At 45.2% G+C, this 11,674-nt stretch overlaps 1 protein-coding gene across 2 annotated transcripts in view; it reads right to left on the reverse strand.

Moving 5' to 3' along the window:
- The window catches only part of TRPC5 (transient receptor potential cation channel subfamily C member 5), a 67,643-nt gene extending 56,450 nt beyond the window's left edge, over window positions 1-11,193 (reverse strand). Inside the window, exons 1-2 of one of the 2 annotated variants that reach the window (XM_005527407.3) lie at window positions 11,130-11,193; window positions 6,849-7,247 (exon numbers count right to left, since the gene is read on the reverse strand). In XM_005527407.3, coding sequence (XP_005527464.1) covers window positions 6,849-7,226 — 378 coding nt within the window. In that variant the 5' untranslated portion in view covers window positions 7,227-7,247; window positions 11,130-11,193. Of the gene's footprint in view, window positions 1-3,300; window positions 3,409-6,848; window positions 7,248-11,129 lie in introns of those variants that run through there. The other variant, XM_088062567.1, reaches the window with a different exon arrangement.
- Window positions 11,194-11,674: the final 481 nt, after the last annotated feature.

Below are 11,674 nucleotides of genomic sequence, written 5' to 3' on the forward strand. Positions count from 1 at the left end.
TTTTTCCATTCACTTTTCCCACAGAGAGAAGCTTCCCTTGGAAAAAAAATGTGTTATGACTGTTGCAGCGGGAAGAATCTCCCACAAATCTGTATCAGGGAATCTGCACAGCCATATCAAACTTCTGGCTTTGGGGATTCACACAGACTAGAGGCAAACACGTGTTGGCTGATGCCAGGGGATGCTGTAATTGGGGCTCAGGAGCAAAGGGAGGTGGGTACAGTAGGCACATTCATGGATGCTGGGTAGATAACATGGTTTTTTGAAACTAAACTCCTTAATCCAGAGGTCTACAGAGAGCCCAGAAGTTTACTTGTGTAGCAGCACAAACAGGATTTTTTTCCCCTATAATAGCTCATCCATGCAGCTGAATCCTGAGAACCCATCTCATCTGACTGAAAATTCACTGTACAGTGTGCCCAGAGCGGGCAAGTGCTAAGAACACTCCTACAGATCAGTAAAGACAATTCTCTGGGAAGCATCTTGGGTAATTCCTGACTTCTCACCTGTCTATACATTCAATTACAAGCATGGCATGTTTGTGCACGCTGTGATGCAGTTCTTGGCTTGACCCCCACCAGCATCCTAGGAAATAATCACAGACTTTGTGTTGACCCAGGAGAAGGAGCCTGTGCCTTATTGCCACTGTCAGAAATCTGCTATCTGTCACTGCCTTAATCCTGATGCTGCTTGCTGAGTCCAGAGATTTCACCCCAGTTCTTTTTCACCTAGATTTCAGATTATTTGGGGATCGAGGCAATGGGGAGGGAGGAAGGAATTTCACAGTTAAATGTAATCATTAGCTGAAGTGATCTTTGATTTCTCTGTTGTTTAGTTTAATTAGATGGAATTCATTTTGAAGGCAGCCACCAGTGTCAAAGGCATGTTAACCATAACTGTGAATTATTACTGCATCAATAAAAATAATGAAAAGCTTGGGTGCTAATGGAGCCATTAGGCTTTGAAGCTGCTTCTCTGTTTTCAGACACGATTCTTCTTCCTTATTGTGCCTTTCAAATACTTCCACACTGAGAACTTGTGGCCATATTTTTCTTAATTCTATTCTATTCTTCAGAACCTCCTCTTGCTCAGGAGTGTTCCTAACCAGGTTCAGCCTTTCCTTTTCACTTTGGACCCCTCCTATCAATGTTGAAATGACTGGCTCGAGTCACACCCTGTTCCCCTCAGGGCTCCACAGCCACAGCTCAGAGCTGCCACACAATTCCTTGATACAGATGCCTTCTCCTAAACCTCTCCTCTTTCCAACTGCCTGCACAATCTGGATTTTATATAGTGAGATTTTTGAGAATTGAACTGTTTCTTTTGACTCAAACAGTCCCATCAGTGGCAGCACAGGGCTGACAGTGAGCTCGTACCAGCAGAATGAAGGGCTCTCAGTGGTAAGGGCTAAACTTTACCCTGGTTTCTGCACACAGGACAAAACCCCTGTGTGAGTAGGGAAATTAAGCTAAATCACATTGTCTCAAAGAAGTTACTGGATTTGGGCAAGAATAAAGTGGTTTAATGCAGGCTTCATTTTCTGTTTCACAAAAGGCTGTTGATGTGTGGGATCTGAACAAAGATGAAGGTGGATTTTCACTCATCAGCTCACCTAAAAGAGGATTTTTGAGGTCAAGTTTTAGGTTCACTAACACTATCCAGAGCAGCAATCTTCCATCAAACTGATGATTAGCAACTAAGACTGAAAACTTGCCTTTTTTTCTCTCTAGTTTCCTCTTCACAACCATACCCTTGCAGAGGCTGTAGCTGTAAACTCCTTCTTTTGGAATACATATGGATCACATTGGTTCAGAAGGCCTTTGGACCATGGGAACCATAAATCCTTAGATCCCTTTTTCCCTTTTCATCCTCATTATTGAGGAATTGCATTTGTAGTCCCATCTGTGAAGCAGCTTAATTTGGAGCCATCTGCCACGAGAGCAGATCGCTAAGTTTGCCAGATACCAGCGAGATGCTCCTACCCTTCCTTGTGTAAACAGCCGATGTCAGCTCTGATTGTTGTGAAGAAAACAGCCACCGTGGAGGTGCTTACCAACTGGAGTAATTCAGATGACTGATTACAGCTCCCTAAAGAAGGAAGGAGGGCTCAGCAGGCAGCACAGACCGTGTCCTGCCCTGGCAGGAGGACAGAGAGTGGTGACGCACCTTCAGGGGGATGCTGCCACCACTCCACACAATTCACCCAAGCAGCTCAGAATAAATGGGCCTCCAAACCCCTCATCTGGAAAAATTGGTACTGATTTCAACAGGTTTCCAAGTGTCAGGAAATACAGCTATTATGGTAAATTGAGGGTGAATCAAATACGGGGGGAAATTGGGAGTTTTCAGACAGGAATTTCCTGCTTTTTGCTGGAAAAGGTTAGGTGCAGTCTCAGCTTAGCTGAAAACATAACCCACTGAATTGATGCTTGTGTAGTGTAAAAAACCCATCTGATAGCACTTTTAAGAACAAAAAAGCCCAGCAAAATTCAAAGATCAAATAGGTTGAGAGACAGAAGATTTCACAAGGTTGGAGAATTCATTCAACAGGCTTCATATACACATTCTCTTGCTCATACAGTAGTTCTGAATTAAGAAAAAAACAATAATTTAAAGTTCCCAGTTAATTCCAACCCCACAGGACCCAGCCAGATCTCTGTTTTTGCTGTGTGCCTTCTGCCTTGTTTTGCCATTGCATGTACTGGACCTGTCCCATGCACAGACAAGTCTGAATTTTAACATTTCCACCCCCAAAGATAAAAGCCCGGGCCAAATTCGATACTACATCTGCAGGTGCTAATTTTTGCTATTTCAAGCCTATCCCTGCTCTTTCTGATGCTTATTCGGTGGTTTGTTGTCTTATTTAAATGACACTCATCACTTAGGATGGATTGCCATGCCAAGTACCCCTGTATTACTCCTCTGCCACTATGCAGTACAACATCAGCCTCTGTACTGCCCAGAAAATCAAACAATAAATATCACAGCTCCAGATCAGGCTCACTTTTATTTCCTGGAAAATGCATGTTTGCTGGCTACAAACCTCTGCAGGAAAAGCCATGCTCGCACAACCCCCTGGTTCCACAAATATTAATTTGTTTTGTTCTTCCTCTTAATATTCATGAATAGGCTGCTTGATTTCCAAACCCTGTCAAGAGTTTGGGAGAAAAGCTATGCCATGGTTTAAGTGATCAGCTGTGGGACTGGTCAAGGGGAAATATGGTTTATAAAAAGCTTTGAGGAGTAATTGGAGTAAATTACGTAACGCTTGGAAATTAAAAGTTAACTTGTAAAACTCACTATATTAGGGGAGCTCTTTGGTTACTGAAGAGGAGGATGGGTCGTTCAAGCCTGGGCTTTACTCTCTGCTGGGAGTGAAGCACATCAGAACATCTCTGTGCTCTTCCCGTGGCTGCACCATGATGACTTTCTCACTGACCCCAAAATCTCCCAACAGCATCTTTCAAAGCAGCTGTAAGTTTATTAGCATTATCCTGCCTGCAAGTGGTGAAGCCTCCTCCCCAGCTTCACCAGCAGGCTCAAAGCTCAGCACCCAAAACCACGGCTCTGAATTGTCTGGACTGGGCAGCACAGATTTGAGGAGATCTTAAAATAGCCCACAAACCTCGCTTGGAGATAATAAACCTAAAAAGAAACACATCTACTCGAGCACATCACTGCTAATCTCTCCTGTGCTCTGCAGCAGCCTCTGGAGCGAGGTGTTCATGCTCCCAGCTCTCCAGGCTCCACATGGAAACAGAGCAATTTGCTCCTGGCTGCAGCGGGGTTGTTATAGTTACAGCTGTGGCTTACCCCTGCCACTGTCTTCGCAGGAAACGGTGCTTCAACAGCAGGTCTAGCAAAGGTTTGCAGAATAATGACTCATAAAAATTCACTTAATAACAGGATCTGAGCCTCTGAGCCACCCAAGCCCTTCATCCATCCATCCATCCATCCCCCTCCCCTTACATCATCAATGAGACCCTGATTCTCTGGCAGAAGGAGCACGGCAAAGGTCACTACGTGTGTTTGAAAGGTTTTTAACTTCTGCTCCCTGAAAAGGTCATGGTGCAGGTGGAGAGCAGAGCTCTTCCCCTCGGGCAGCTCTCAGAGCCGGCTCTGGAGCTCTCCTGTGGCTGGAGAGTGAAGCTGGTGAGTCTGCAAGGGCCCACGGTTCTCTGCCTTGTTTTGGGCGTCTCTTCCCCTAACCAGCCCCAGCCACTGTAACTCCACAAGAGGCTGGAATGAGGCAGCCTGTGGGAGTTGCTGTGGGGATTGTGGCACGCTGATAAGGCTGAAGATACACACCCATGAAATGGATTTATGCTGGATGATGCTGCTCAGCTGCTTTTGAGATGCAAAGACAACAATTAACCGAGCTGACGTGAACAGACGCAAATAGGAACAGCCAGAGAGAGACACCAGGCTTTGGGAGAGAGACAAACAACAACAGGCAGCAGGAAAATGGAACCAACAGGTTCTCCCAGAGCCCAGGTTCAGCTGAATGAACATTTAACACGGGGCAGTTGGAGGATGCTGCTCCTGCACCTCTGCCCAGAGTGCAGCAGAAACAGCCAGTCCCTAATGGCAAAAACACGAGCCAAGAAGCTGTCCCCACACAGGCTTGACCAGGCAAACTGAACCCTCTGCACATTTAATTAACAGATTACACTAAACCTAATATATAAGAAGTGCAGTGGTACTATCTTACAAATTTCACAGCTAGACAGAAACCTTCCTATCAGGTGCGATTTTTTTTTACTACTGGAACAAAAAAGCAGGGTTTCTACACGTTTTAGAACATGTAAGTAGCTGATGAGGACAAAGCCCTGCTAATCTGCTTTATCAGGTGCTTTTTGTGAAAGCAATTAGGTGTGGGGTTCCCAAAGGACCTTCTGAGAAAGGGTCCAGCAAGGAAATTAATGAATGTATATTGATACTGCTGTGGAATTAGCATCAGGAGCTTGTGTTCAGAAACCCCTCCTGTAACAGCTTTGTGATTTGACAAAATAACCAACTTTGGCCCAGCCTGTCCTATCACTACACATGAAATTAATGTTCATCAGCAAATAAATCACCATCACTGCATGAGCAGTCAGTGAAACAGCTGAAAGGGAAGTCCAGTCCTGCAGTCCTCTACCAGCAAACATTTTCTGCAGTCTCCAGAAGAGCCTGAACCCCAGCCAGGGAAGTTAATCCGAGTTTGTTCATAGAATTTTGCACCAAGCCAGTGCTAGTTTAAAATACACTGACAAAATCTGGTCTTGTAACAAACCTTGTAAATAAAGCTGAAGCTGGCACTGCATCTTTTCTCCCCCACACATGCTCTCCAAGTTGTAAACCCTGCAAGCAGATACAATTCTAGCTACAGAAGGAATGCTGGCACAGAGATAACCAAAAAATAGAACAGGCCTTCTATGAAATGGATCACTGAACTAGAGACACTGGAGCTGAATTTCAGCTGTAAAATATCAGCCTCATTTCATGGACCTCTGTCTCTGTCCAGTTAAGCCAGCAGAGCTGTGGATTTGAGTGGACACAAGGTTTAGCATTCAAGGGATGTTACAGAAACCCACTTGAATCCCATCACTTGCTTTCCATGACATTTCAGGAGAAACTTGAGACCTGTCATTAGCCTGCTATAATCAGTAGCAATTCCTCATGCCACTGAAAAAAATCTGTTTTCCAGTGCTTTCTGTCCTGCTGAGCTGCAGGATGCTCAAATTTCTAGAAGACCAAGATAAAAAAATGGCTCATTCTTAATGGATAATCTGTATTTTGCTACTTACATTTTGTCAGACTAAAACTCAGTACTAACATTTCAATTCTTAGGTCAGACAGAGGAGTTTCATTACCTCTCTAGTTTTTAAACCACACATTAGAATCACATTGCTACAAGCACACACAATGCTGCCATTTTTAGATAATAAGCTGAGCACTCTTGAATTCCACCAGGGTTGATCCTTATTGTTAAAATGACTATTGAAAAACTATGTGCTAAGGGGCCCTTGCATTGAAAACATTTTCTTCTATGATTGACTGGTACTAATCTTTCACATGCAGAGGGATGTGTTCCCTTCAAAAGGAGGCCTGATATATAAGGATTATCCAAGTTTTGGATGTTCCTTTCTAAGCAGTGAATACGCAAAAATTATCAGTGGTCAGCAACGTACATAAATTATTCTAGTTATTGGCAGTAGTGGTTACAAATGAGAAGAAAAAAAAAACAGAAAATAAAAAAACAGTTGGGGTCGTGCAAAAAGTGATACTTGAAGTGACAGGATTCAGGATTTTCCACAAGATCCTTATGTAACTTAGGGATGGTTTTGCAGCTAAGGATCCTTCCTACAAGTCACTGCTGTAAGTTATGTCCTGCCTCAGCATTTCTGCCCTGGAGCTCTTTGGAGAGGGAGACCAAGAGGACTACGAAGCCAAGGACTGAAACCCAGCAGGCTGCTTGCTTGCTTGCAGTTGTAAATAAGCTTGTGTGCTTTGAGGATTTACTTATGAAAAGCAATTCCACTTAATATCAGCACAACAGCGTGGCAATAGTTCATACTTACAGATTGTAATATAATTTCAGAGAGCCACAAATTCCTTTGGAAAGTGCTCATCTATAAATCAACCTATAAATCAGTGTGTCCACAAACACTGTGAGGCTGGAAAGAACACTGAGTGAAAGATAAAAAACTGGGTGTTTAAGTCAGGCAGAACATGTTTGCTCAGGCTGGAGAATTACCATCCAAACAGGGATGCTCTGGGCATTTAAAGCCGTGGAACAACAGCAAGGACTTTGAGCAGCAGCACTTTCCCTAAGGCTCAAAACTGAACAGGAACACTCAACCAACCTGTTTTTCACCACTGGGCTTCCTGTAATTGAGCAGCAGCTCCACAGCTCCCACCACCTCCTTCCGTATCGCGTAGAGCAGAGCATCCCCCACGTAGACGCTGTGGCTCAGCAGCAGCTCCATGATCTCCAGGTTCTCATTCTCTATGGCTATTAGGAGGGCACTGCGACCCAGAGGATCCATGCAGTTAATGTTGATGTTGTAGTAGATCTCTGCCTCCTGCAAGGCATGTTTCACGCTGGCATAGTCCCCCTTCTCCACAGCACTGAGGTAGGCTTTCTCTTCCGACGAGAGCTCTGCCTCCGCTCGCACGATCTGGAGTGGGATCCGGTCTCGGTACGGGGAGAAGTTGACCTTTTTGTAGTATAGCTGGGCCATGGTTCATAGTGACCAGGCAACCTGTGAGGGAGGAGAACCACGCATCAGTGACAGCACAGCCTCACAGGGGACAAGCTTCCAAAGGGCCATCATGGGAAAAGCTCCCCATCCCTTTTTAAGGTGTTGTATTCTTACCACCCCCTGAGCAACCCCACCTTAAAGGACTACCTGGAAGCACAAAGGGGCCACCACGACTCACAATGACAGAAACTCAGTATAATTCTTTATGGGAACTGACAATGGTCAAATAAGAGATTTTTAGGCTTCAGGCATTAGCTTGGGCCTGTGTGAAACTGAGTCACACAAGGTTCTCACTCTGGCCTGAGAAATCGTAAGGAGGAATCCAAACAGTCCTTGGAGAAGGAAAACAACCTCTGCAGGTGTTGTTTGGATCCTTGTTGTTTACTTGCAAGAAGCAGTCAAGGGGTGTTGTTCCCAGCTGCCCAGTGATGGTGATGTGTTGGCTTCATGGCCAATGAGAGGTTTACCTCTCAGACCTTCTCAAAACTGTCTATAAAAGGAGATCTGGAAGAATAAAACTTGTTCTCTTTTGCAACCAAAGCTACGAGAGTCTGTGTGGTACTTCCCCATTCCTAATAGAGTGCAACAATTTTTTATCTTGTTTAAACACTGAGCAGTTGGTGTCTTTTGTCTGGTCACAAGTGTGATCTGGATGTGTACAGGTAATCTATCACATGCAAATAGGTGCATTTCTCATCTTTGCTTTATTTCCCACTCAAGGTTCTTTTCCATTCCTCCTTTTCCACTACTAAGCCAGGTCCTCTGAACTGTCAGTGATGGGACCTGCTGATCTACACCCTCCTCTTTACAGTAATAGGTTCATTCTGAACATTTTTGCTGCTGCTTCTCTGCTTCCATCTCTTAAAACAGTCTTTTATTTTCCCTTAGTGTTTACTCTTTGACTAGGTCACCATTTTATTTTTAAAGCTTGCATGTTTTAAAACATTTTTTCTCACTCTCCTCATTTATAAATAGGACCTAAAGACAGGCTGATGTAGACCCTTGCTCTCCAAAGGCAGCGATGTTTTGTGGTCCAGGAAAACGAGAAGTAAACCCTGCCCTGGAACAATTGCGGCAAACTGAATGAACTGAGGTTCCTTCTCACACCTCAAGGATCCCAGCAGGTGATTGGAGCCATAGGAAACATGGGCTGGGCAGTCACAGGTAAGGAAAAAAGGAACCAGTCTTGTCTCTCTCTGCTTGGCATTGACAAACGATGCCAGGCCAGCACCAGGGGCCACCAGCAGCTATAACTAATTGGGCAACTTATTCCATCTCCTTGCCCAAAGCTCAACAGCTTCCTGCAGCAAATTAGCCAGAGTTTGGTCCATTTTAGTGCCCTATCCTGGGGGCAAAGGAGGTGCTGATAAAGGGTAACGAGGAGGAGGCTGCAGAGCAGAGCTGGGGTTCTGCAGGTACCACCCCCGGCGTGCCCGAGGCAGCCGCAGAGCCCGGCTGCATTTCTGCCTTTCCAGAGTGGGTGGATCTGAGCTCCAGCCCAGCTGACACTGCAGAACAGTGGGTGGCTGTAGCAGACAGCAAAGCTGCACCTTCCTGGGGAGCCAGTTTGGCACCTCAGGGAATGTGCTCGCTCAGGATCCCGCTCTCCTCCGAGTGCCAGAGAAGTTTGTGTTTGTTACGTACCCAGAGATGCTGTCACACTGCTCACGTGTCTCTCTGCACAGGCAGAACCACAGAATCCAGTGGTTCAACCTCAAGACACACAGAAAGGCACTGGAGGCTAAAGGACCCATAATGTGAATAGAAACCATAAATATATTGGCTTATTTTCTACAGGAACATAATTGCTGCTAAAGGTTTTCGAACTTAAGAAGAATCTCAGTGACCCAGAAGCTTCAAGTCATGTAGAACTCGGATTCTGAAAAGCACCAAGGGTCACAGGTCATTTTCAAATCTTGTTTTTGAAAACCTTCTTCCTCTGGGATCTAGCTAATTCCCACTGAAACACTGACAGGAGACAGAAGGATGCAGCACAGGTCTGGTAACAACTAAGGACCAAAGAGATCTTTGGGAAAGTAAAGATAAACCCAAATGGGAAGGGAAATATTGTCCTTGTGTGACAGTCTGGCTGATGGGAGCAGGGAACACCAAGCAGTGGGACTGGTGCCAGAGGACAGTAGTCACTGTATAAAGGTCTCCTGGGGGAATCTGTTGGCTCCAAAAAAATGAGGGATTCTGGCAACAAGTGCAGCTGCTAAAGTGGAATTGGCTATTTTTCACTGCTCTTTAGTTTAATTGGACTTTTTGTAGATGGTGAGTAACATTTGCAATGAGTTATAACAAATGTCACCTTATGAAACATCATGCCAGCATTGGATCCCTTTCCTTCCCAACAGTTTTGTAGAAAGAAAAGAAAGCTTCAAGTGCCTTAACTCCTCAGTGAGATCTCATCTCCCAGTACAACCCCAGCCCAAAGAAAGCTAATAACGTTAATACCTCAAGCATATAGGAAGCTGCAATAAAACCAAACAGAAAAGACTCACAAAATTAAAGATCTTCCTGAATTCCTCTCATGCCAACACCTGCATTGCCTGACAAACACATGCTGCTGACTGGGTTTGGAAATAATAGCAGGCAGGATTAAAAGAAAATAATAAAAATGTCTTGCCTGGAGTTCATGGGAGATTTCAGCAAAACCTTTATCTGCTGAGCTGCCCCTCAGCCAGAGATCCAGCACAATTTACAGACAGACTCTCCAAACCTGATGTCTTTGTCAATCAAAATTATTCAACAAAGGATCAGTCAAACCTGTGGATGGAATGAATGAGCACAAGATCCCTGCTCTAGCTGCCACCTCCCAGCACCACCAGTCTCCCAGGGGCAGCATCTCTTGGCGAAGCAGACAATTCTGGAAGGCCCTAAACACTTGTGTTTCCCAGACTGGTCCTGTCTCCTGTTTAACAGTTAAAAAATTACAAAAATATTGATGAAATCCAGGTAGGAGAAGGGGAAGGCAATGCACAGGTGCTGCCTAGGGAGAAGCAGCAGTGACATTCCTGAAAGGTAGCAAAAATAGGAACACAGCCACACTAAAATTTTGGAATCGGTGCAGAGAGACTGAAAACACGTGTTTTCCATATGAATTCTCTTCACAGAGAGGCATTTTCTGCTACCTGGGTTACTCTTTGGGGCAAGGAAGATTCTTCCCAGCCTATGCCTGACTGCAGATGCCTCAGACAATATCCTGGCTAATGCAGTGGTGATATCTGCACCACAAACAGGTGGAGAAAAAAAGAGAATCATAACAAGAGAAATATAACAAACTATTCAAGGCAGCAGGACTCAGCACTCAGTTTGGACTCTATCACCTCTCTTCAGCAGAGACACCCTTCTCCCTGAATTATTAGTCCAGATCTCCAAGCCTTTTCACTCCTGTGGTGCCTGGCACAAGAAATCAGAGTTTTAGCCCCTGAAAAGCAGCCATACCTGGCAGGAACATCTGGCCTGGTTTGGGGAAGGGAAGTTTCTGGCCTTTTGCCGTGAAAAATTCCATGAGTTGTCGCTACAGAAAGTTTTTGGGTGTGCTGGAGTTGAGCCATCCCTCAGTTCCCAATTCACATCCCATCCCAGGGGAGCCAGCGTGACCTGGATGAAATGGGGTGAGCAGAACCGAAGGGGAGGCAGCCAGAGGTGGGTCACAGCCACGGATCACCAGGGCCATTATCAAACAGGACCCTCCTGGATTTTATTTGCTGTGATCATCACCATGAAGCTGATTCAGAGGTGGAAAAGCACCCTTGAACAGAGGCAGCAGAGATTCTGGGGGTGTGGAATTTAGCTGCCAGCTGATGTGAGCATCTGCCACCCCGAGGAGCTGATTGAACACGGATGTTGGACACGAGACCAAGAGCAAAGAGTTACCTTTCCTGCTTGCTGGGACTCTATCTCACCTGCCAGGCTGCTCAGAGCACGGCTGGCTATGCCCTCACACCAACAAAACTCAGCAAAACCCCGTGTGTGGCTTTAAATGGCACCTCACCCTCTCGCTCACACCTGAGAAGGGTTTAGGTGCTGGAAAAGCCACCTGCATTTTCCAGCTGTATCAAAGAACTGATCCCTTGCTTCACTGCTTCCCCCCATCCTTCTTGCCAAGGCTGTTTCTTCTTTTTAGTGTTTCAGGGAGAGCATTTTCCTCATTTTGCAATTCTAATCTGGCCTCCAGGTCTGGAAATCACGGCCCGTAACTGCGAAAATGGCCTGACTTTCATCGTGCTCACACACTGCCTGCTCAGTACTATTGATCTTTTTAAAAAAGGTTATAAACCTGAGCTATGAAATAGTCCAGAAGGGCCACTTAGGTAAATAATATTACATGTAGTTAATGGACCAATTGAATTTGTGATTGGATCCTTCTTTTAAGCGCTCTAGATCTTATTTACTAACAATGCCTGGCTGAGCACAGTATG

The sequence above is a fragment of the Pseudopodoces humilis genome, chromosome 15 (genome assembly GCF_049639895.1).
Source record: "Pseudopodoces humilis isolate 2021_Gansu_Grassland_sample_001 chromosome 15, ASM4963989v1, whole genome shotgun sequence".
Lineage (NCBI taxonomy): Eukaryota > Metazoa > Chordata > Aves > Passeriformes > Paridae > Pseudopodoces > Pseudopodoces humilis.